At 49.5% G+C, this 25,915-nt stretch overlaps 1 protein-coding gene across 4 annotated transcripts in view; it reads right to left on the bottom strand.

Moving 5' to 3' along the window:
• Positions 1-25,915, bottom strand: part of RBL2 (RB transcriptional corepressor like 2) — a 171,577-nt gene that overhangs the window by 5,124 nt on the left and 140,538 nt on the right. For all 4 annotated transcript variants that reach the window (XM_029608552.1, XM_029608551.1, XM_029608553.1 and 1 more), the window contains one exon: positions 13,087-13,251. In XM_029608552.1, the coding sequence (XP_029464412.1) occupies positions 13,087-13,251 (165 nt within the window). The remainder of the gene's footprint in view (positions 1-13,086; positions 13,252-25,915) is intronic.

Raw genomic sequence — 25,915 nt, 5'->3', positions numbered from 1 at the left:
GCTTTCATATGGGTTGAGAGTGTCTATGCAGTATTTTCAAATGATTTGGAGAATGGAATGCAAAACTGTATGTCATTAGCTTACAGGAAGAAGGTAATTCCTAAATCAGCCAGTAATTTACACAATGGGAGCATATAAATATTGAATAGTGTAGCGGAGAGGGCTGAACTTTGAGGGACACCTGTATCAATATTGAAAGTATCAGATATGTGATTGCTCAATTTCACTTTGAATGTCCTATTAGATAGAAAGGAAGAGAACCATCTGAGGATACTATCGTCAATCCAGATATTGCTCAGCTGATGGCACATAGGGTATGATCCACTGTGTCAAAGGCGGCTGTTAAATCGATTAGCACAAGAAGGTAAGACTCCTCAGCATCAAACCCTCCTAGAACAGAGTCCATTAATGAGAGGAGTAAAGTCTCAGTTGAATGATGTTTCCTAAATCCAAACTGATTTGGGAAGAGAATAATGTGGTCTTCCAAATGATTTATAAGTTGAGATAACTACTTTTTCAAGTATTTTTGAAAGAAAGGACAAATTGTACATTGGACGATAGTTGTCCCAATCATCGATTCTGCCATTTTTATTTTTTTAGGGTTGGCTTAATCACAGCTTGTTTTAACCCATATGGAACAGATCCTTCTGATCGAGAATGGTTAATTAAGATTGCAATTATCAGAGTGATAACTGTGTACTTGCTGGGATTGTATCACGTGGGTGATTAGCAGGATTTATTTTTGACTAATTTCAAGATTAGTTACTCTGTCGAATGTGGTCCATTTAACCAGGCCATGTGATTCTGCAGGTGCTTTTGTGGGAGAACAGATAAGGAATTGAGTTTTCAGCCGATTTATCGAATAAAGATGTTGCATATTCACTGCATGCATCCTTCATGAACTTATTGTTTCTCGAGATGGAAAATGACGGGTCTTTAATTAGATGTTTAACAACATCAAAGAGCAATTTAGAATTAAATATCCCATGAATCTGTTTAGCATAGTAATCTTTTTTTGCTTTATTAGTTTGTGTACGGTATTTTGTTAAAAGAAATCTATATTTTCCTAGGGCTTCAGAAGACGGGCATTTCTGCCATTGTTTCTCAAATTTTCTAAGGGTCTGTTTTGTGCATCTTAATTCATTGCACCAGGGCTTCTTATGTTTAGAGGTATTCCTTTCTTTATTAATTGTTTCATCTGGATAGGACTTAGGTTTTCAACTATGTCATATTAAAACCTGTACTTTTGATATAAAGAGCTGCAGGTGTCCAATTATAAACTTTACTGTGTGTTCTAAAATTTAACCTGTAAACATATTATATGTTATGCAGTAAGAAAGCGCAGTTGTTTACCTGTAATAGGTGTTCTCCTAGGACAGCAGGATGATAGTTCTCACATGTGGGTGACATCAACTGATGGAGCCCGGCACGGAAAACTTTTGTCACAGTTTCTAGAAGCTTTGACCAGCAGACAGAATACCCAGCATGCCACTATTTGTGCATCCATGGGAGGTCCCCCTTCAGTTTCATAACACAGAAAACAACGAGTGAAAATATAAAACAACAAACCAGAAGGAGAAGCCAACTCCATGGGGTGGCAGGCGAGATTCCTGAGGACCAACATCCTGCTGTCCTAGGAGAACACCTGTTACAGGTAAGCAACTGTGCTTTCTCCTAAGACAAGCAGGATAGTAGTCCTTACATGTGGGTGAATACCAAGCTCCAAGTGAGACCAACAGGTGCTGAACAAAGTGCCAACGGGCACAACAATAATTGCAGCTGTTTATGCAGGAGACTGCCTGGCTCCCACCAGAAGCACAAGGCATGAAGAGTTGGGTTCAGGTCTGGAAAAGATTGCACAGGATGGATTGACCAAAGGCACTGTCTTGACACCCATCTTGTCCAAGCAGCAGTGAGCTGCAAACGTGTGAAGAGAACTCCATGTTGCAGCCCGGCAAATTTTGATGACGGAGACTGCAGATGAGCCACCGACGTCGCCATGGCCCGCACAGAGTGAGCTTTAACTCTGCCGGCCACAGAAGGCCTGCTTGCACATGGCAGAAGGCAATGCAATCCGCCAGCCAGTTGGATAAATTCTGCTTACCCATTGCCACTCCCAGCTTATTGGTATCAAAGGACTTCCTGTGACTGGCTGTGCAATCTAAACAGAAAGCCAAGGCTCTCAAGCAATCCAAAGTATGAAGAACCTGTTCCTCTGGGTGGGAATGAGGCCTAGGAAAGATGGACTGATTAAGGTGGAAATCAGTCACAACCTTAGGCAGGAACTTACACAAGACTACATGGTCATGAAAGAACCTCATGTATGGCGGGGTATGTAACCAGGACCTGAAGCTCATTGATTCTATGAGCCGAAGTAATCGCCACCAGGAATATAACTTTCCAGGTGAGAAACTTCGGGTCACAGGAACACAGCGGCTCAAAGGGAGGATGAATGAGCCACACCAGGATAATGTTGAGGTCCCAGGACACAACAGGAGGCCAAAGATGGAGCAGGCCACTCATAAAGTGACCTACTGCACTGATATGGGTGTGCCAGTGACACCTCGATGGTAAGCGCTTACAACGCTAACATGAACCCCGACTGAGCTGTTTTGAAGCCCAGACTCTGATGGGTGCCACAAGCAGTCCAACAGCTGAGGAAGAGGGCACGTAAATGGATCCAAGTCATGCCCCGCACACCAGATGGAGAATCTTCTCCACTTCAGACTGTAAGACTTCTTGGTGGAAGGTTTCAGCTTGGAGAAGAGACGGCTGAGGGGGGATATGATAGAGGTCTTTAAGATCATGAGAGGTCTTGAATGAGTAGATGTGACTCGGTTATTTACACTTTCGAATAATAGAAGGACTAGGGGGCATTCCATGAAGTTAGCAAGTAGCACATTTAAGACTAATCGGAGAAAATTCTTTTTCACTCAACGCACAATAAAGCTCTGGAATTTGTTGCCAGAGGATGTGGTTAGTTCAGTTAGTGTAGCTGGGTTCAAAAAAGGTTTGGATAAGTTCTTGGAGGAGAAGTCCATTAATGGCTATTAATCAATTATACTTAGGGAATAGCCACTGCTATTAATTGCATCAGTAGCATGGGTTCTTCTTAGTGTTTGGGTAATTGCCAGGTTCTTGTGGCCTGGTTTTGGCCTCTGTTGGAAACAGGATGCTGGGCTTGATGGACCCTTGGTCTGACCCAGCATGGCAATTTCTTATGTTCTTATGTTCCTAGAAGCCACCAGCACTTGGGAGACACTGTCCGAGAGGGCCAAGGCCTGAAGAACTAAGCGCTCAACATCCAAGCCATTAGGGCCAATGCCCAGAGGTTCAGATGGCGCAGGGTGCCCTGGTTCTGTGTGATCAGGTCAGGCATGATCACCAGCCAGATGGGGGGGGGGGGGGGGGGTCGACTGACAGGTCCCGCAGGAGAGGGAACCAGACCTGTCGGGGCCAAAAGGGTGCCATGAGTATCAAGGTCCCTCTGTCCTGTTGAAGTTTCAGCAGGGTCTTCAAGAAGAGCGGGAGAGGAGGGTACGCACAGAGCAGAACTTTCCCCCCAGTAGAGGGAGAAGACATTGCAAGTCAGATGTCCGCCCCCACCCCGATGACAGGGAGCAGATCCTGCTCACCATGCGATCGTGTAGGGAGGTGAAGAGGTCCACATCTGGTGTACCCCGCCGATGAAACTATTTGGCTGCTATCTCAGGGTTGAGGGACCATTTGTGCGACTAGGAGTGACTCAGCTGGTCCATCAGCATGTTCAGAGTCCCGGGCAGGTATGTTGCATGCAATGACATCCCCCGCGACAGGGCCCAGGTCCACAGCTGCATCACCTCGTGACAGAGGAGGAATGAGCACGTTTCTCCCTGTTCATTGATATACCACATTGCCATCTGGTTGTCCATCCAGATCAGGAGATCAGGACTTCTTTGTGCGACAACCAGTCTCTGAACACCCATAGGGTATAATGGATCGCTCGAAACTCCAGAAAGTTTATTTGACAGCGGATTTTGTGAGCAGTCCAGAGACCCTGCGTGTGGATGCCATCCACATGAGCTCCCCAGCCCTGAGGAGAGGCATCGGTGGTGAGGATCACTTGAGACAGAGCAGTTTGGAAGAAATCCCCCATTCCAAATTGGAGAGGTTTACCCACCAGGACAGAGATACCTGCAGGTTCCTAGACTGCAACACAAGTCTCAAGGTCCTGAGAAGCCTGTCGCCACTGTGACTGCAAGGTCCATTAAGCTCTCCACATGCTCAAATGGGTGAGAGGGGTAACATGGACGGAAGCCGCCATGTGGCTCAGCAAACAGAGCAGAAGACGGGCAGTCACCTGCCAGCTGCTGCGGACGGAGGCCGCCAGCAAGGCGAGGGCAAGAGCCCGATCAAAGGCAAAAATACCTTTGCCCTACTATATCTTAGGAGATGAGGCCCAGTTAGGATTATGTGATATGAGATTCCTCATTTCTGCAAATTTATAATGGTGATCAATATATATGGATTACATGAGAAGTTCGGGGGGGGAGAGGGGGGGCTTTACAGGATTTTATGCATAAAACTGTAATCTGGCTTATTTGTTTATGTAATGTGTGCTACGGTGGGAACCATGTATGAAGTTTCTTACCGTTTTGACTGTATATCCTACGCTGGTACAATACTTTGTATGTTTTCGTTTATGCCAGTTAATAAAAAACTTATAATTTAAAAAAAAAAAAAAAACCTTTGCCCGCACCATGTCTAGTCTGGCGCCGATGAAGTCCAGCTGAAGAGATGGGCAGAGGTAAGATTTTGCATAGTTCGTCACAAACCCTAAAGCTTGTAGAACCTGCACTGTCAGGGCAAAGCTCTCAGCACCCCTGCGTGGGAATCATTCTTGATTAACCAGTCGTCTAGGTACGGGAAGATATGACATCACATAACGCCTGAGATATGCAGCCACCACCGCCAGGCATTTGGTGAAGACGTGAGGGGCTGAGGCCAACCTAAAAGACAGCACCTTGTACTCATAATGAGCCTTCCCCACCACGGAGAGGAGGTATTTTCTGTGGCTGGGAGAAATGGCTATTTGAGTGTAAGCTTCCTTGAGATTGAGTGAGAGAAGATTCTCCACTTTTGAGGAGGGGAAACAGAGTACCCAGAGAGACCATCTTGAACTTTTCTCTTGAGAGAAACATGCTTAATGCCCTAAGGTCGAGGATGGGGCATAAGCCGCCGTTCCTTTTTGGAATGAGGAAATACCTCGAATAGAAACCTCAGCCCTGCTGTGGGCAAGGAACCAGCTCTACCATGCCTGCTGCAAGAAGGATGGAGAGTTCCGTTTGAAGTATGACCTGCTGGACAGACAAACCCCATGATGAACATGGGGGAGAGATCCCTGGGAGCTGTCTGAAGTTGAGATGGTACCCCTGACAGATTATGGTAAGGACCCATTGTTCCCTGTACGTACCTGGATCAGTCCAGACCGTGGGTTATGTCCCCAATCCAGCAGATGGAGTCAGCCCAAAACTTCGAGGGGGCGTCACCATAAGTACTACTACCCCCTCTGCAGGAGTTCAGTATCTTCTGACTCCAGCAGATGCGAGTAGGGGAATCTGGGCTTGCTCCCGATTTCCTGTAACCTATTCTGTTTTTTCCCTTAGTTGGAATTTTTCTTCTCTGTCTTGTCTTGGATCAAGTTGTGCTTTATTTAAAAAAAAAAACAAAAAAAAAAAAAAAAAAACTAACTAATTGATTAATTGGGGAGGCGGGGCTCCTTCCTTGTGCTGGCTCTCTGTCTCCTTTGTTTCCTCAGCACGGCCTGTGTTCTTGCCGGGGTAAGTTGTTTTTCTTGCTTTGCTGGGCTGTAGTTTTTATTTTCAGCTAGCTGAATTACGACTGCCGGTGTGACCGGCCCTACCAGCAATTTCCTCGCCTCCCCGCGGCCATCTTGTGCGCTCCTCGTGGGCTGCAGGGAGCAGGGTGCTCGTCTTCAGCGGGTTGCGAGGCCAGGACAGGCCCCCCCGCGGCGCCGCTTGTTTTCTCCGCGGGTTGTGCAGGCCGTCCGGGCCCCCCCCGCAGCGGCGCACCGTCTCGCGGCCCCCCCCCCCCCTCCCGCCCGGAGACTCACCGAGGGACTTTAGTAGCCGGGGGTGGTTCCTCTGAACGCCGGATATGCCGCGGCCGTCGCGTTGCTCGGCCTGCGGCGAGCCCAGCTCGCGCATCTCCAGGGAGGGCATCTGTGCCAGGTGCCTCCCAGGGGGGGAAGGCACGTCCGGGTCCCCGCACTCGGTTTCCATTGTCAGCTTTGCCCGGGCGCCGTGGGCCGGCCCCTCCCCCATTCTTGGCGGGAACGGCGGCCATTTTGCACGCGCTGCGACGCGAGGAAGATCGGACAGCGCTGGGGGATGGGGAGGCTTCAGGGGATTCTCCCCCGAACCTGCTTCCGGAGGAAGATCCGGAGCTGGACTCACAGGAGCAGGGCCCCCCGGGTTTTTCCCCCACGGAGATTCCCCCGAGTAGGCCGGGGTTCTCCCCAGAGTTTATTCGTCTGATGCACACAGCGTACCTGCAGGAGCTGGCAGCTCCCACGGGCCTCCGCCCCCCAAACTACCCGCGCCCTTCGTCCCTCTCCTCGGCCCCCCCCCCCCTCCGGGGGGCGTGGGGGCCCCACAGCTCCCCGCAAACGTCCGGCTTCCTGTGGGCTCGGGGGGGGCTGGCTCGGACCCAGTCTCCCCAGGATCGGACCCCGCCGGTTCGGGACAAGGGGAGTCGACCTCGGAGGGAGAGGATCCACGCACGCTGCGACTATTCCAGCGGGAAGAGCTGGATGACCTAATCCCACAAATCATTCAGGGGTTGGATCTCGATCCCCCGCCGGACCCGCCAGCTCCAGTCGCGCCCTCGGTCGTCACTTCTTCGAAGAAGGGGGACCCGGTCCTGGCGGCTCTTCGTCCGCGGGCGCGGGCTTTTCCCATCCACGAGTCGTTCCTGCAACTTCTCACTCGGGAATGGGATTCCCCGGAAGCTGCGCTAAAGGGCAGCAGAGCCATGGAGAGGCTGTACCCGCTGCCGGAAGATTTTCTGGATCTCATCAAGGTACCCAGGGTGGACTCCGCGGTGACGGCGGTCACGAAAAGGACGACCATTCCGGTGACGGGTGGAGCGGCGCTGCGGGATACGCAGGATCGCAAGTTGGAAGTATTCCTCAAGCGGGTCTTCGAGGTCTCCGCAGTGGGACTGCGGGCAGCGATGTGTAGCTCTCTTGCCCAGCGAGCCAGCCTTCTCTGGGTACAGCTACTGCTCACTTCCCAGGTGCTGCCTCCCGGGGAGGCCGCCCAGGCGGATCGGCTCGAAGCCGCAGTGGCATACGGGGCCGATGCCTCCTACGATCTATTCAGAATCCTTGCACGCTCCATGGCCTCGGTAGTGGCGGCGCGCCGACTCCTCTGGCTCCGCAACTGGGCAGCGGACACGTCCTCCAAGTCGAGCCTGGGTTCCCTGCCCTTCAGGGGTAAGTTCCTGTTCGGAGAGGAGCTGGACCAGATCATCAAGTCGCTGGGGGAAAACGCGGTCCATCGCCTGCCGGAAGACAGATATCGCTCTACCAGGTCGTTCCCGTCCTCCCGGACCAGAGCGAGGGCGCAAAGACGCTACAGGAGTTACAGGCCGGCGGTCTCCCGGCCCCCTCCCTCCAGGGCTCAGCCATGGTCCCGTTCCTTTCGCGGGCGCCGCCCAGCGCGGGCCGCGCCCACGGCGGGACAGCCCTTGCCCAAATCCTCTCAATGATGTTCAGCTCGCCCACTCCGCCGTTCCCAAGATCGGGGGACGGCTGGCATTCTTTTACGAGGAGTGGGCACGGATCACCTCGGATCAGTGGGTTCTGGACACCATAGGACACGGCTACGCGTTGGAATTTGCCCGCCCTCCGAAGGGACGGTTCATCTTTTCTCCCTGCGGGTCGGCCATCAAGCGACGGGCGGTGCAGCTGACCCTGGACAGATTGTGGGAGATAGGTGCCATTACGCCCGTACCCTCCGGAGAGGTGGGCTCGGGCCATTATTCCATCTACTTCGTCGTACCGAAGAAAGACGGTTCCTTCCGCCCCATCCTGGACCTGAAGGAAGTCAACAGATCCCTTCGGGTGGCCCGGTTCCGCATGGAAACGCTACGTTCGGTGATCGCGGCGGTTCATCGAGGGGAGTTTCTGGCCTCCTTGGACCTGACGGAGGCCTACCTTCACATTCCCATTCGCCAGGAGCATCATTGCCTACTACGGTTCAAGATCCTGGATCAGCATTTCCAGTTTGTGGCTCTTCCGTTCGGATTGGCAACGGCCCCGCGCACCTTTACCAAGATCATGATAGTGGTGGCGGCTGCCCTCCGGAAGGAGGGGATTCTAGTTCATCCTTATCTGGACGATTGGCTCATCCGAGCGAAGTCCTTTCGACATGGACAGGCGGCGGTGGCCAGGGTGATAGGGTTTCTGCAGTCCCTAGGATGGGTGGTGAACTTCTCCAAGAGTTCCCTCGTGCCCTCGCAGCGCTTGGATTTCTTGGGGGCGACCTTCGACACCCGACTGGGAGCGGTTTTCCTACGGCAGGACAAGGCGCACGCCCTACGGGAACATATACAGCGATTCTCTGCATTACCAGCTCCCACCTCCTGGGACTATCTTCAGCTCCTGGGGGTGATGGGCTCCACCATCGACATGGTTCCTTGGGCTTTTGCGCACCTCCGTCCTCTACAGAGAGCTCTCCTGTCCCGTTGGAAACCGCTCTCGCAGGACTACCAGGTGATTCTTCCGCTGCCCCAGTTCGCCAGGAACAGCCTGAACTGGTGGATGGTACCGGGGAATCTGGCTCGCGGCGTGTCCCTCGACCTACCAAATTGGGTGGTGGTGACCACCGACGCCAGCCTCATCGGCTGGGGAGCCGTCTGCGACCGAAGCGCCACGCAGGGGACGTGGTCCGCGGAGGAATCGAAGTGGTCCATCAATCGCCTGGAGACCAGAGCGGTCAGATTGGCGCTCCTCCATTTCCTGCCACTCCTTCGGAATCAGGAAGTCAGAATCTTATCGGACAACGCGACCACGGTGGCTTACATCAACCGTCAGGGCGGCACTCGCAGTCCGCAGGTCGCGCTAGAGGCAGCGATGCTGATGCAGTGGGCGGAACGGAATCTGCGCCGCCTCGCGGCCTCACACATCGCGGGCGTGGACAACGTCCAGGCCGACTTCCTCAGTCGCCAGCTCCTGGACCCCGGAGAGTGGTCGCTCTCCGACACGGCCATGCAACTACTCGTCCGGCGGTGGGGCTCCCCCCACCTGGATCTCATGGCGTCTGCACAGAACACCAAGGCGCCTCGCTTCTTCAGTCGCCGGAGAGAAAGGGGAGCGGAGGGCGTAGATGCTCTCGCGCTCCCGTGGCCGGCCAATCTGCTCCTATATGCGTTCCCACCGTGGCCGCTGGTGGGAAGAGTACTCCGACGAATAGAAGTTCATCAGGGGACGGTGATCTTCGTCGCACCAGAGTGGCCAAGACGACCTTGGTTTGCGGATCTCCTCCACCTGGTAATCGATGGACCCATCCGGCTGGGACATCTTCCCCGCCTCCTACACCAGGGACCGGTATTTTTCGACCAGGCAGAACTCTTCTGTCTTGCGGCCTGGCTTTTGAGAGGCGCCGCCTCCGCCGACGAGGGTACCCAGAGGCGGTAGTGTCAACTCTGCTGCGGTCTCGGAAGACTTCGACGTCGGTGGCCTACGTGCGGGTCTGGAAGGTGTTCGAACTGTGGTGTACCGACCGGAACACAAGACCCACGGAGGCGTCTGTCCCGCAGATCCTCCAGTTCCTACAGGCGGGAGTGGAAAAGGGGCTCGCTTACAACTCCCTTAGGGTTCAAGTGGCCGCCCTTGGCTCCCTCCTGCGGGGAGGGGGATCTTTGTTACACCATCCGGACATCCTCCGTTTTCTCAAGGGCGTCAAGCACTTGCGGCCTCCATTGCGGGATCCTTGTCCCTCTTGGAGCCTCAATTTGGTCCTACGTTCCATGTCCGGACCTCCGTTCGAACCACTGAGGAGTGCGACGATCAAGGACCTCACTCTCAAGACGGTGTTCCTGGTGGCCATATGTTCCGCTCGGCGTATTTCGGAACTGCAGGCTCTGTCCTGTCGAGAGCCTTATCTACGGTTCACCGATTCGGGCGTTTCACTTCGGACTGTGCCCTCCTTCCTCCCAAAGGTGGTGTCCGCCTTCCATGTGAATCAGACGGTGGAATTGCCCTCCTTCTCCTCGTCTGAGCCACGGACTCTTCGTCTCCTCGACGTCAAGCGCACTCTGCGGATCTACCTGGAGGCCACGAATGACTTTCGGACTTCTGACCATCTCTTCGTCCTTTGGTCTGGTCCCCGGAAGGGATCCCAGGCCTCGAAGACTACGATTGCCCGATGGCTGAAGGCCGGCATTGCCGCCTCCTACATCGGGACGGGGCGGACTCCTCCACCCGGTATTGTGGCGCATTCTACACGCTCTCAGGCGGCCTCCTGGGCGGAGAGCCGATCGGTGTCTTCGCAGGAAATCTGTAGAGCGGCCACCTGGAAATCGTTACACACGTTCGAGACACTACAGACTACACCTCGCCTCGTCTGTCCATGGACACTTTGGCGAACAGGTTCTATGAGCAGGCCTCGCAGAATCCCACCCGGGTTAGGGAAGCTTGGGTACATCCCACGGTCTGGACTGATCCAGGTACGTACAGGGAAAAGAAAATTATTACTTACCTGCTAATTTTCGTTCCTGTAGTACCATGGATCAGTCCAGACGCCCACCGCTTTTGGGTTCTACTCCTGCTCGGCTGTCTTGGGGTCTGACTTGACTCAGCTGTTATACAGTAGTGTCTTCTTGTCTTCTCTTACTATCTTCTCTCACGTGTTCCCCGTTTCACTATTTGTGATTGTTCTTTCCTTGGGGATCGACACGAGTTGTGACCTCCCATCCGTTGGTGGGATGGTACAGTTTATCTGTTTTAAATTCAGCGGCTCATTATTGCCGTCTTGTTTTAACTTGATCCAATTCAGGGGGTTTCTGATTACTCGGGCTTTGATATTCTCGATACTGAACTCCTGCAGAGGGGGTAGTAGTACTTATGGTGACGCCCCCTCGAAGTTTTGGGCTGACTCCATCTGCTGGATTGGGGACATAACCCACGGTCTGGACTGATCCATGGTACTACAGGAACGAAAATTAGCAGGTAAGTAATAATTTTCTTGTCCGAACTAATATCCTCCCAGCGGCCCCTGGAGCTAGTGTGTGGCATGCAAGCTCAGAAGGCCGGAGGATAATACTTCTGCCTATAGAAGGACTTCCAGGATCCAGCCTGGAAGATTTCCTGGCCAAGGAAGGAGTATTGGAAGCACTAGTGGAAAGCTGTTGAAGGGTGTCATAGTGGTCCTTCAATTGCACTACCACAACACAGACCTTTTCTCCAAAGAGATTGTCACTGGTGCAGGAGAGGTCAGCTAGTTTCTCCTGTACCTCTGGACGGAGGTCAGAATCTCTGAACCAGGCCATCCTACGGGTGCCAATGCCCACTGCGGTTACGTGGGCAGCTGTTTCAAAGACATTGTAGGTGGAGCACACCTCATGGTTGCCAGCCGATAAAACCAAACAGGACGATAGCCAAAAGCGCCTTCTGTTGCTGCCGAGGCAGACCCTCTGCAAGGTCCTGGACTCACTTCCAGAGGTTCCAGTGGTACTGGGTCATGTACAGCTGGTAGGCAGCAATATGGGTGACCAGCATAGCGCCCTGCCAGCCATGTCCTCCTCTTCGGAGTATCCAATGTTAGGAATCGCTCCCGACTGGGGCATCGGTGGCTGTTGGGGAGCCCCCAGGCAGAGGATACAAACTTCATGCAGATCCGTGATGGTCATGGTCTGCGGGCACAGACAAAAGCCAGACGACGCCATAGAAAAATACCCAATGTGCAGCCGATGATAGACAGTCACCAGGAGGTGAAATCCAGGAATCAACCGCAAGAAGCAGGAAAACAAACATTTTTAACCTATTGTGCCAAGGAGTCACAGACTGTGAAGGGAGAGCCGAGATGAAAACAGGAGTCTTCTCGCAAGAAAATAAGAAAAAGAGCAGAGCGCCACGAACCGTGAGGCATCTGCACCACGGAAAAAGAGAGACTGAAGGGGGACCTCACTTGGATGCGCGGATAGTAGCATGCTGGGAATGCTCAGGGTGCTGGTCAAAGCTTCTAGAAACTTTGACAAAAGTTTTCCGTGCCGGGCTCCATCGGATGATGTCACCCATGTCAGAAGAGTGAACAAATAGAAATCAGATTTGTTTAGATAACTCATGTTAAAACTTGCTAAGAATAAATCTGAAATATCCAAGTTAGTTATTCCTTTTTTTTCTTTTTTACTGTGATCATTTTACTCAGATTATTTTAAAAGATTATAGTTAGACTGACAACATATGTAATAAGTGATGTCAACTCACTTTTGTGAGGAGGAAAAATGGGCAGTCCTGGCTCAGACGTAAGAGACAGAAGGGGGGGGTCACCAATATGCATATAGCAATATAATCATGAAAGGAAAGAAATGCAAAACGCCTTTTCAATAAAACGTTTGAAAACATGCAGGCCTGTCATCCTGTACTCGTGGTATCCTTTTCTTGCATAAAAAAGGTAGCGTTCTTATGCCAAGAGCACCTTTTTCCCCAAGGCAGACAATTGCTACTTATTTACTGTGAAGTCCATATTGATTAAGCCAGGGCAACTTTACTCAGATATTTAGCAGAAAATAATCGGATGTGTGTTCTGCTGAATACATCCAGCTGAAGTTATCTGGATACGTTTAGGAAAGCCCTCTGGCATGACCACACTTACCTGGATAACTTTATATGGATAGCACTTGATGTCAAAGTTAACCAGCTAAAGTTAAGCCCTGCCCCGGTACATACCAACAATGCCTCTCTGGTTTTGTTTTTTTGTGGCTAAATTTTGTGCACAAAATGTAAACAGACAGCGGGGGGGGGAAATGTTTGAAACCGAAGACTTGTCCAGGTAACTTTCTTAATTTGTCTTAAGATCTGACCTTAGATGGACTGCTGCTGAAGTAGTAGAAGATCTTTTCGCAAGGAGAGAGAGCAGCTTCGTTCTTGTGTGGAGAAATGTAGATGGAGTAATTCTGGGACAGCTGTACTCTGCCAGGAGAGCCGGTCCTAATGAACGGGTAAGGCGACAGTGGAGGAGCATCCGTCTAAGAAGAAAGGTGAGCAAATGTCTAGACATTACCAATATTATTGGCGTATAGAAAATGAATGAAATGTTAAAGCTACAAAGACTTTTGATATTCAAACTTTCTCAGAGATGGAAGTGGGGCTCAAACCAGAGCTTCACCGTTTAAACTACTCTGCTGCCAATTTATTATTTTATTTTATTTTATTTATTTATTTATTTAGAAAAAGAACCAATGGTGCTGACTTTCTATGTATCTGCAACCAAACCACCTTTCATTCTGATACCATGAAATGTCAAAAGCTAAGCGGGCTTTGGCCAGTATTTGCCTAAGAAATTTCCAGGGAACGTCTTTGGTAAATATTGAACGAGTATAGATTCTTGCTGATGCTGAGCAAATACTGAACAATATCCAAACAGAAAATGTCATTTGGGGCATTGCTTCCCTCTGTTGCTGGAAGATGTGGTCAAGGCATTTACAATAGTTGGCTTTACAAAAACTATTATTTCTACAAGATACAATCAATGAGACAATGAGATATAACAATACAATAACAGATTGACAACATTTCCATTTCTACCCCATCCCTTATTCTCTGTGAACATCCAAATATGATTCTAACCCAGGTGCATATCCATACTTCAAATACAAAACATTTAGGGGCAGATTTTCAAAGGGGTACGCGTGTACCCCCCGAAAACCTGCCCCAAGCTCCCCCTGCACGCGCTGAGCCTATGTTGAATAGGCTCGGCGGCACGCGCAAGCCCCAGGACACGTGTACGTCCCGGGGCTTTCCTGGGGGGTGTGTCGGGGGCGGGGTCGCGGGCGTATTTCCGGCCCGGGGGCATGGACGAGGCCTCCGAAACTGCTCCCGGGCCGGGGAATCGCAGGCGTAACTTTTCAAACAAAGGTGGGGGAGGGGTTAGAGAGGGCTGGGGGTGGGTTAGGGAGGGGAAGGTGCGGGGGGGATGGAAGGAACGGAGGCAGGCTGCATGGCTCGGCGCACGCAGGCTGCCGATTTTGCGCAGCCTTGCGCACGCCGACCCCGGATTTTAAAAGATACGCGCGGCTACGCACATAAGCTATTAAAATCCATCGTACTTTTGTTTGCGCCGGTCGGGTGTACTTTTTTAAAACCTGCCCCTTAGAAAATAACACTTTTAAGGGGTTAAGATCACTCTTTACATTCAAAAAGATGGATTTTCAAATTGTTATGCAAGTAAAAATTATCACATAATGCACATAAATAGCCTCTTTCTTATTTTATAAAAGTCTAAAATATGAACATATTTTTACTTTTGCACACACGCACATATACCTGTGTAAAAAAAGGTGGGACGAACTGTTATGCCACAACTTGCCTTTTTTTTTTACATTTTGATCAATTTCAAAATAAATACAATGAAGAACTTTGCAGAAAAACATCAAGGAGACCCTCAAATGTAGTCACAAATCAAAATCATATAGGAAATCTTCTCCTATAATTTAGACCCTCCAACCATAAGATGGGGAGAGAGGAGAACAGGAAAAAAAATACATAAATAAACGGAAAAGGTCATAACATGTTTACTCAGACCTTATACTTAAGATAGTCAATACTTAAACTGTTAGGGATGCAAATAGAAAAACCAGTTGCTTCCTAGCTAAGAAACTCCTTAACTGCTCTTGAGCAAAACATATATATAAAAATTTGTTCTAAATCTGAGAAGGGCATTTACAAGGATTTCTTAGTAAAGAGGCAGCTCCAAGAGCCAAAACTTCTTAGTGTAGAGCCAAGAATTCCCTTCTCCTTTCTTGCATTGTTGCCCTAGCCAGATCAGGATACATCCTGACCCAAGAAATCCATATTGATATTTTTGAAATAGTTTCTCATAATATAACTCAAACCATGCTCATTAAAATAAGGAAATTAACAATGCAGATGTTTCAATTATCTCAAGAGAAATGGATTCCTGAAAAGAAATCAAATTAGCCAAGTCCGATGGTAATTGGGAAGCAACTTGTTGGCTGGAATTTTGCTTAAAAGGCAAAACGTACACCTTATTAAATGGAGGTATAGTCTCCGGAGAAAGATGTAATATTTCCACAAGATATTTCCTCAAAGTTATTTGAGGAAGTTCTCCTACAATTTTAGGAAAATGTATGATTCCTAAGTTAAAATACTGAAGATTATTCTCTACGTACTCCAATTTCCGGGTAAGGAAAACTCATTCTTGAATAATTGCGGCACTTAGAGGCCACATTCTTAAGAGCTCTTTGAAAGGACTGAATCTGGTCAGCTTGTTCACTGAGGACTTTTTTATGATCCTGAGCAAATGAATTTACTCTACGAAAAAGATTATCAACCTTATTATAGCAGTCGGAAAAGGAGACAGAAAGATTGGCAACAAGGTCCCACAATGAGTCCAAGCCGGAAGGCCAAGAGCCTGATTGTCCTTGTCAGCTAAAACCACCACCGATGGTGTTCTTATGGGGAAGGACATACTCTATACGTAGTTCCTGAGATGCAATCTTCAACTGCTTGGCCCATTTCAACCATAATAAAGGGAGCAACACCGACCATTCCTTCCACTAGAGCGACTCCTGTGATTCATTACTTCACGCCTTGGAAGTGTTAGCGGTGTCCCGATCTCACTCAGCTGGCAGCAGACAGCTATCCAGCAGGCTTAATGAGACCACTTCCTCAGTCGAAGAAGGTTCTCCTCCACCTGCCTTGACAATGGGACTCAAGACCTGCACTTCTTCTGGGTTAGGAGATGCAAACTCCACAATAGTACATTGTCTCATAGTGAGGGGGATTGAGAAGGAAAAACACACCCATCCTTTCCTTTTAGATAGCATAGCAAGGAAACAGATCAAGCAAATAAACCGTAAAGCAGATAGGAGTTGAGTTAGATCATGCAGCCATATGGACTTTTCTCCCCTCGCAGCTTGCTATTTTAAGACACACACATGCATTTGCCAACTTACTGTTATTTATACTGCAGAACTGATATTAAATATGTTTTGTGTGTGGTACTGACTGAGTGGGAGCTTAACTGAAGAATCAGGAGGGTCTTGATCTGGAAAAGGACCTGGCAAACTAGTGGACTAATTGGTTAAACTGGAAATTTCATTCATGCACGTATGTTTTAAAATACACTGATCTACATGTGTAAATTCCAACCTATGTAAGCAAGCCCTACTTCATTTTCACACGTAAAATATATGCGCATATATTTTTTTAAAGTGGATAAAGCATGTGCGCTCAATGCATTGCATATATTTGCACTTTGGCCTACATATGCATATTTTATAATATGAGAGTATTTGATATGCACATGTTATAATAAGATATGGTAAAACCATACGTGTATATACTGCCATACTTAGTTGTTTGAATGCTATCCTCCCAGTCAATGAGATTACAAATGGGTACTTTATCTTAAGGAAGACTTTCCTGTGTTTCTTAGTCTTTGTGTTCACAGATAATGTTTTCATAGTTAGTATTGTATGCATTTGTAAGAGATCAAGGCTGAGGGATGCCCAGAACCTTGCTGGAATTGGGGAATAGCTAAAGAGATTTTGGCTTCCAGCTATTAGAAATTATTTCTAGATAAAATAATTCAGTTTATCTAGAAAGTTAAATTAAGATAAATCCTTTTTATGTCCTAATTATATAATATTGGATCGCTCATATTTCTTTGTTTAAAATGCAAGGGGAATATGTTATTTCCTATAATTCTTTAAATTTTGGTTTTCACATATTCTTTACATAAGTGATGCAAGATGTATTGCCTCTAAGGAAAACAGAATATGTTGTTAAGTGGTTTATATATTCCTTTACTTGTAATAATTAATATGAAAATGAAAAAGAATTGAAAAAAAAATTGAAGATAAATCCCATGTTTAGTTTTGAGAGTTTTGAGGCACTGGAGGATAAAGTGCCTTGAGTAAAGTCAGAGAGTTAATGACAGTGGGTAGTCTTCAAAGCAGTCTTGGAGGACATGCAGCTTATCACCACTCCTCCTTGGACCACACCACCTCCCTAGATTTCTCCTTTTTCCCATAAAATCTAGAGGATCTGTCACAGAATCTGCTGGAATAATGGAACTACTAAACTAAATCTCAACCAGTCAATAATGAGGATATAGGTCAGTGCTTCCCATATCAGTCTTCAAGAACGTCCCAAGAAATATAATTCTCAAGGTAGCTACTGCGAACAAGACTTAATTTGTGGGGGAACTGCCTGGAATGCAGTTCTGTCACCTCTTTTCAGACTTAAGAGGCAGATCCACCAGTGGTGTTCTACTTCAACCCCTGGTCTGCAGGCAGTTTACAGGGAAGAAGAGGGGAGGGAGAGCCTGCAGCAGACAAAGCAGAACACAGCTACTCCCCTCTCAAATCCAGCCCTGCCCTCCTATTCAGCTGGGAAGGTGGGAAGTGTGATCCTGAAGCAGACACTGCAGAACAAAGAACAGACACAAAAAGGAGTTAATTAGCACAAGTTTGAAACTTGTGAACAATAATGCCAGTAATTAAGGCTTTAGCCCTGGCCTTGATGATTGGCACTACTGCGCACATGTTTTGAACTTGTGCTAATTCAACTTTTTTTTTTTTTTTTGCATCTTTTATCTGAAGCTTAATTTCTGAAAGAATGAAAAAGAATGGGTATTCTACTTTTATTTTTCCCAGAACCCAAATGAAGTGGAGCAGAACTGGAGGCGTAAATCAGTTGTGGCTGTCCTGCAGAAATGGAGTGTGAAAAGTTTATTTGCATATATATGTGTGTGTGTAAGAGAGTGGGTGTGCATTTGGGGAAGAGAAAGTTCACATCTAGCCTTGGCCCACCCCCTTATACTGTTCACACCTGACCCTAGCCTCACTCTCTCTCTCTCCCTCCCCACTATTCTCCACAGTTCCACTTCATTTTTGTCTGCAAATTAAGCTCTGAATGTGAATAGTAATAAGATATATTTGCCTGTATTTATCTAAGAAGAGGTTGTCTCAGTCTTTATGGAGGAGGATGTTGGGAAAATACCCAAACCTGAAATATTTTTCTTAGTGGTGGAGATTCTGAGCAACTAAAACAAATATCTGTGACAATAAAGGATGTAATAGATCAGATTGACAAACTGAACAGTAACAAATCATTGGGACCAGATGGCATACACCTCAGAATTCTAAAAAAACTAAAACATGAAATTGCTAACCTTTTACTAGTAATCTGTAATCTAGCATTCAAAACAGCCACAATTCCTGAAGACTGGAATGTGACAGATTTTTAAAAAAGGTCACCAGGGTTATCCAGGAAACTATAAACTGGTGGTGAACCTGATGCCAGTGCCGGCAAAATGGTAGAAGCCATTCTTTAAAACTAAAATCACTGGCCACAAATAGACAAGGCTTAATGGGGAAGAGTCAACATGGTTTTAGCAAGGGGACATCTTGTCTTAGCAATCTTTTAGATGTTTTTGAAAGTGTAAATAAACATGTGGATAAAGGTGAGCCAGCTGATACAGTGTATTTGGATAGGAGGCAGTGTTCTATTGTGGAATGGGGACCGGTTAAAAGGCCAGAAACAGAGGATAGGACTAAATGTTCAATTTTTTAAATGGAAAAAAAAAAGTAGTTAGTGGATCATCACAGGGACTTGTGCCAGATGTCCAAAATGGATTTCTTTATTGAATGATAACACGAGTATGTGAAAAGTGCCCAACTCTGGCCGAGTTTCGCCCTCTTACAATGGGGCTACATCAGGGGCTTTATCTCAACTCAATTCGTGTATTGGTGAAAAAATCCAAGTCTAAAAAAGCTGTGCGTAAAATGGTTATTGAATTAGCTTGGAAAACTTATAGCGATACCTCTGTTTCTCATATAATCATCAACACAAAGGTTGCCAATGTGCCGGTATTCTTTGTTATGCTCGTAACAACAATCATAGGCGGCAGCATAGCTTTCCCTTGTTCACTCGAAATACACGAAATTTCTAAGTCAGCTGTGTTATTTTATTTACATAGATTGCCTATGCATGAGCTGCTTTGCATGGATTTGTAAATTTCATGCATGCAAATCCCTTACAAAGCAGCCCATTGTAATAGGGGATGTAATATGGGCTGGGTTATGCAAAATATTATGGATATTGTGTGATATAGCTGTGAGAGAGCTATATCGTGCAATATACACTGTTTAACGCACATTATAGCCCTACCGCAGTTTGATGCATCACCCTATAAATTTGGAAAATTTGATCTTCTAATCCAGGAGAAAGCGCAGTTGCGTCCCTGTAACAGGTGTGCTCCTAGGACAGCAGGATGCTAGTCCTCACATGTGGGTGACATCATCCGACACAGCCTGGCACGGAAACCTTTTCTCAAAGTTTCTAGAAACTTTCACTGGCAGACTGAGTATGCTCAGCCTGCTGCTATCCACGCGTCCACATGAGGTCCCCCTTCAGTCTCGTAATATAGCAAAATATGAGAGAGAAAAAAACCAACAAACTGAAGGTGAACCCAACATCGTGAGGAGGCGGGTGGGATTCCTGAGGGCTACCATCCTACTGTCCTAGGAGAACACCTGTTACAGGTAAGCAACTGCGCTGTCTCCTAGGACAAGCAGGATGGTAGTCCTCACATGTGGGAGATTACAGAGCTCCAGACTGCCCCCTTCAACCAGAGAGACCCACAATAGTCAAATAAGGTGCCAACGGCCACAACACAACTGCGGCACGGTGGGGAAAAGGGGCGGTCTGGTCCCACAGAGAGCACGATGAAAGATATAGTTGGGTTCAGGACTGGAATAGATTGCTCAGGACAAACTGACCAAAAGTGCTGTCCTGGCGACTATCCCTGTCAAGACAGTAGTGAGCCGCGAAAGTGTGGAGAGAGTTCCAGGTCGCGGCCCTGCAGATTTCAGAGACAGAGACTGCTCGCAGATGGCCACTGACGCAGCCATAGCTCGCACAGAGTGAGCTTTCACCCTGCCAACCAGGTGAGGGCTTGCCTGCTCATGGCAGAAGGCAAAGCAATCTGCTAGCCAGTTTGACAAGGTTTGCTTCCCCACTGCTGCTCCCAGCCTATTGGGGTCAAAAGACACAAAAAGCTGGGTGGACTGCTTATGGGTCGCTGTACAATCCAAGTAGAAAGCGAGCACTCACTTGCAGTCCAAGGTGTGGAGAGCACATTCCCCCAGGATGAGAATGAGGCTGTGGGAAGGATGATTTATGTGGAAAGCAGTCACCACCTTGGGCAGAAATTTTGGATGCGTGCGCACCACCACACGATCATGGAAGAATTTCGTGTAGGGAGCGTACGTGACCAGGGCCTGGATCTCACTGAACCTGTGAGCGGAAGTGATCGCCACCAGGAACATAACTTTCCAGGTGAGGAACCTCAGGTCACAGGATTTGAGAGACTCGAATGGATGTCACATGAGCCTCACTAGGACAACGTTGAGATCCAATGGGGTTGCTGGCAGGCGAAGTGGGGGTTTCAGTTGAACCAGGCCCCACAAGAAACACCGACCAGTGGCTGGACTGAAATGGGCATCCCAGCGACTCCCTGGTGGTAGGTCCACCAGGGAGGTGTACTCGGACCAAGCTGGTTTGGAGACCAGACTCTGACAGGTGCCAAAGGTAATCCAGCAGGTGGGGGAGTGGACAGGAGAAAAGGTCCAGTCCTTGGTCGCCGCACCAGATGGAAAAATGCTTCCACTTTCAGCTGTAAGATTTTCGGGTGTAAGGTTTCCGGGATTCAATCAAGACCTTGGAGACACCATCCAAGACTGCAGGGGCAGGAGGATCATGTGCTCAACATTCATGCTGTGAGGGCCAGGGCCCAGAGGTATGGGTGGCGCAGGGTACCCTGGTTCTGTGAGAGGAGGTCAGCAGCCGATCCCAGCAGAACAGGACCTAGAGCAGAGGAAACCACACCTGCCTTGGCCAGGAGGGTGACACCAGGATCATGGTCTCCCCGTCCTCTTGCAGTTTTCGTCAGAGTCCTCAAAAGGAGAGGGATAGGCGGGTACGCATACATGAGACCTCTTCCCCAGTAAAGGGAGAACGTGTCACAGGCCGGATGGCCCCTCCCCAGAACCAGAACATGCTCACCTTGTGGTTGTGGAGCGAGGCAAACAGATCCATGTCCGGCGTGCCCCAGCGACGGAATAAGTCGGCTGCTATCGCCGAGATCAGGAACCACTCATGTGGCTGAAAGGATCGGCTGAGGCAGTCCGCTAACGTGTTCAGGTGACCCGGCAGGTAGGTGGCCCACAGATACATCCCTCTGGAAAGGGCCCAATCCCAGACTTGTATCGCTTCCTGGAAGAGAAGGAAGGAGCCTATGCCGCCTTGCTTGTTGATGTACCACATCGCCACTTGGTTGTCCATTTTGATGAGGACGACCTTGGAGGATAACTTGTCCTGAAAGGCCCACAAGGCGTACTGGATTGCCTGCAGCTCCAGGAAATTTATCTGGCAATGGGCCTCGGCTGCAGTCCAAAGGTCCTGGGTATGCAGGCCCTCCGTGTAGGCCCCCCACCCCTGAGGCAAGGCATCGATGGTGAGGGTCATTTGGGGCAACGCGGGCTGAAAAGGGAGCTCGGTTACCAGATTGGGCAGGGTCTCCCACCAGGTCAGGGAGAGGAAAAGAGGGTCTGCGACTGTAACTAGTGCCTCCAGATTCTGGGATGCCTGCTGCCACTGGGACTGCAAGGCCCACTGAGGGTCCCCCTCAAGCGGAGGCAAGCCAAGGGGGTCATATGGACAGAGGCTGCCATATGGTCCAGCAGGCGAAGCAGCAGACTGGCTGGCACCCTCTTTCTGCTGTGAACGAGGGTGGCCAGCGAGGAGAGGGCAACCGCTCAATCCTTGGGCAGAAAAGTCTTTGCTTATACCATATCCAACCTGGCGCAGATAAAGTCCAGCCGTGAAGACGGATCAGGATGTGACTTGGGGAAGTTGATAATGAATCCCAATGTCTGTAAGGTCTGAACCATCAATGCCAGTGCACTCAGGGCCGCTGAGTGGGAATTGCTCCAGATCATCCAGTTGTCCAGGTATGGAAAGACATAGACCAAGCGATGCTTGAGGTAGGCAGCCACCACCGCCAAGCATTTCGTGAAAACACATGGGGCTGAAGCCAGCCCAAAGGCCAGCACTTTGTACTGAAAATGTGCCATCCCCACAGAAAGCGGAAGAACTTCCTGTGGTTGGGGACAATTGCAATATGGGCATAAGCCTCCTTTAAAGTCAAGGGAGCAGAGCCAGTCTCCTCTTCGGAAAAGTGGGATCAGCGTGCCCAAAGAGAACATTTTGAATTTTTCTCTTATGAGAAATCAATTTAATGCCCTGAGGTTGAGGATGGGGTGCAAGCCACCATTCCTCTTCAGAATGAGGAAGTACCTTGAGTAGAAACCATGGCCCCACTGCTTGCGGGGGACAGATTCTACCGTGTCTGCTGCTAGAAGGGCAGACAGTTCCGATTGAAGGACGACCAGATGGGCAGGCGTGCTCCACGATTGACATGGGGGAGTGGTCTCTGGGAGCCTGCTGAAGTTCAGGCGGTAGCCCTGGCGGACAATGGAGAGGACCCAATGGTCCAAAGTGATCGCTTCCCAATGGCGGACAAAACAAAGAAGCCTGCCACCGACTGGGGGATCGACCACCAAGGGAACCGGCATTTGGCTCGTCCCCCTCGCTACCAGTCAAAAGCCGGCGGATGGGGCCTACTGGGGGGGCTGGTTGGGCCCTCAGAACTCGCTGCTGCTGGCCATGACCTCTGGGACTGGGCCGAGATGGGTGGGCTTGGGCAACTGGAGGAAAGTACTTCCTCAGCTGGAATAAGGGCTTGCAAGAGCACAGCCTGGAGGACTTCCTCGTGGCTGGCGGAAAGTTGCTGAAGAGTATCAAGTTGATCTTTCAGCTGTGCCATGACCTCCTTCACCTTATCCCCAAAACAGGTTCTTGCCTGTACAGGGGAGCTCCACAAGCCTGTCCTGAACCTCTGGTCGGAGACCGGAGGCTCGGAGCCAAGCTAACATTCTGGCACAGACACCATCGGCAGCTAGGTGGGCTGCGGTCTCAAAAACATCATAGGCAGACCTGAACTCATATCTACCTGCCTCAAGCCCAGCGTGGCAATGGCTGTAAGGGACTCCTGCTGTTGCTGGAGGAGGCCCTCAGCAAACTCCTGGACCTGCTTCCACAGGTTGCAGTTGTATTGGGTCATGTATAGCTGGTAGGCTGCAATGTGGGCAACCAACATAGCCCTATGCCATCGAGCTCCCTGTGTTCACGCCCCAGAGGAGCAGAAGCATGTGTCCTGAAGCATCTGGTCTTTTTGAGTGTAGACGCCACTGTTCAAAGCCCACGGCTTGCTGAACCAGATAAGTCGCCTCAGCCTTCCTGTTTACCGAGGAAACAGACACTGGGTGTTCCCACATACGGAGAAGGAGCTCCTTAAAGATGTCGTGGACTGGACAGCCATAATCTCCTTTGGAGCATTGATGAACTGGAGGACCTCCAGCATCTTATGACGGGTATCCTCCTCCAACAGGAGCTGGAAGGGGATGGCTTCTGCCATGGCCCCTTACAAAGCTGGCAACCGATAAGTCTTTGGGTGGAGATGGATGCCGTTCTTCTGGAGGGGAAGGCTCCAAGAGGGGGTCGTCTGAGGACAAGTCTGAGGAGTCATCACCCCATTGGTCATAGGGACCCTCCTCCTCGCTAGGGTCCGGACGCTGAGGGCAGGGACCAGGATGGACAGTAGGCCTGGGCCCTAAGGGCACAGAGGGCCATGGGGACACTGTCAGCATCGATTGACCCTCAGGCATTGAGGAGGGCATCGGTCGTGGTAGGCCAGGAGGCAGCAGTCGCCCAGTCCCCAAGGCCTCATCCTCCTCGGAGGACCCAGGATCGCTCTGGTGAAGGGCATCGGTGGCTGAGGAGGCATCGGAGGCCTTTCGAGTACAGTTGCGTCGGTAGGACTCCACGAAGGACGTCCAGAAACCCCAGCAGGGGTGTGAACATGGAAGGCGGAGGCTTGGACACCAGTATGGGGGCCGGTGATGCCAGCAGCTTGACGTTCTGTAGCGCTTTGAGCACCGCCGATTGCACCCTGCAGTCCAACTCCTGGGTTGTAAGGACTGATGGAGGGGCAAGAGGCGTCACTGGCACATCCTCAGAAGTGTCACGAGGAGGGACGGTGCCCAGCACTTTTGCCGGTGGGGAACGCCTCGGGCTATCGGGGGCACCAGAGGATGGGGCCTCTGGTGGCCGGTGTTGCTTTGATGGTGGTTCGGTCACCGCCAATGCCACTTCGGAACCAGACCCATGGCGGGACGGTGACCGGTGTCGATGCTTCCTGGATTTCCAGTGCTTGGCCTGGTCTTTCCCCGGCACCAAGGAAGACAATGACCCCAAGGTTAGGGGAGGGGAGAGACCACAGAGGATCAATCTCCCTCCCTGGTCCTTAGGGGTACTGGAGAACGGGACCGTCAGGGGAAGAGATGAGGACGGCTCCCCCCGGTCCCTAGGCGTGGAGGATACTGAAGTCGAAGTGAAGGCTTTGGAAAGCCGAAGAGCTTCTCAATTTTATCGGCGAGTACAACACCCTTTGGGGGTCATTTGGTCACACAAACTACACCCTCAAATGTCATGTGAGGCCCCCAGGCAGAGGATACAAACCTCATGCGGATCGGTGATGGACATGGTCTGCGGGCACTGGGGGCACCGAAAACCTAACGCCATTGGAAAAGAGGCCGGCGCGCGGTCAATGACCGATGGGCACCACGGTGCATGAGTTAGGAATCGACCGCGAATAACGAAGGCAAAAACCAAGGGTACCTGTCGACCAACCGCGAAGGGGGACCAGACGCAGAAAAAACCCTGAAAACGTTTGAGGACTTGGAACTCCACAACCGTGAGGCTACTGCATCGCGGAAAAGAAGAGGCTGAAGGGGGACCTTGCGTGGACGCATGGATAGCAGCAGGCGGAGCATGCTCAGTCTGCCAAAGTTTCTAGAAACTTTGACAAACGTTTTCCGTGCAGGGCTCCATCGGATGATGTCACCCACATGTGAGGACAACCATCCTGCTTATCCTAGGAGTAAATTATTATCCCTTAAAGGTATTAATGGAGATACCCAAGGAGAAAGATCAAATCTTCTACATGCTGCTATTCAGGCCCACCTTGCAGAGTTTAATAAAACTTGTTAAGTCTGACCATTTTGCATGTAAAACAAAGGTTTAGTCAGTTGTCTCTCTAGCTGCAGGTCACAAGAAAAGGGTTCATTCACTTAGTCTTTAATCAAGCCCCAGAGACATGCAAGTCTCCTTCCTCTCTTGGAAGGGGTCTAAAAGCCATCCTTGCTTTCTTTTTATTCCAAATAAATTTAGACACAGTCTGATTCCATTTCCACACATCTCCTGTTTAGAACCGTGGGTAAGGTCATTAAAGTATACAGCTACTTTAGCAGGATAAAATATCTTAATTTTAATTCTCCCTATTACTGAGAGAAGGGAAATCCAATCTTCTAATAGATTCTCCATGTCTCACATTCTTTCTATATAACAGGAGATCACATGGAATCTCTGCATAACTGGCCTTAAAAGGGCTTTGAACAAGTTACTGGAAGAAAATTCCATAAATCATTTGCCAGATAGACTTGGGGATAATCACTGCTTATCCCCGAGAGTGAGCAACAAGGA

The sequence above is a fragment of the Rhinatrema bivittatum genome, chromosome 7 (genome assembly GCF_901001135.1).
Source record: "Rhinatrema bivittatum chromosome 7, aRhiBiv1.1, whole genome shotgun sequence".
Classification (NCBI taxonomy): Eukaryota; Metazoa; Chordata; class Amphibia; order Gymnophiona; family Rhinatrematidae; genus Rhinatrema; species Rhinatrema bivittatum.
The sequence above is the reverse complement of the archived record's forward strand: the minus strand, read 5'-3'. Positions and strand labels throughout refer to the sequence as shown.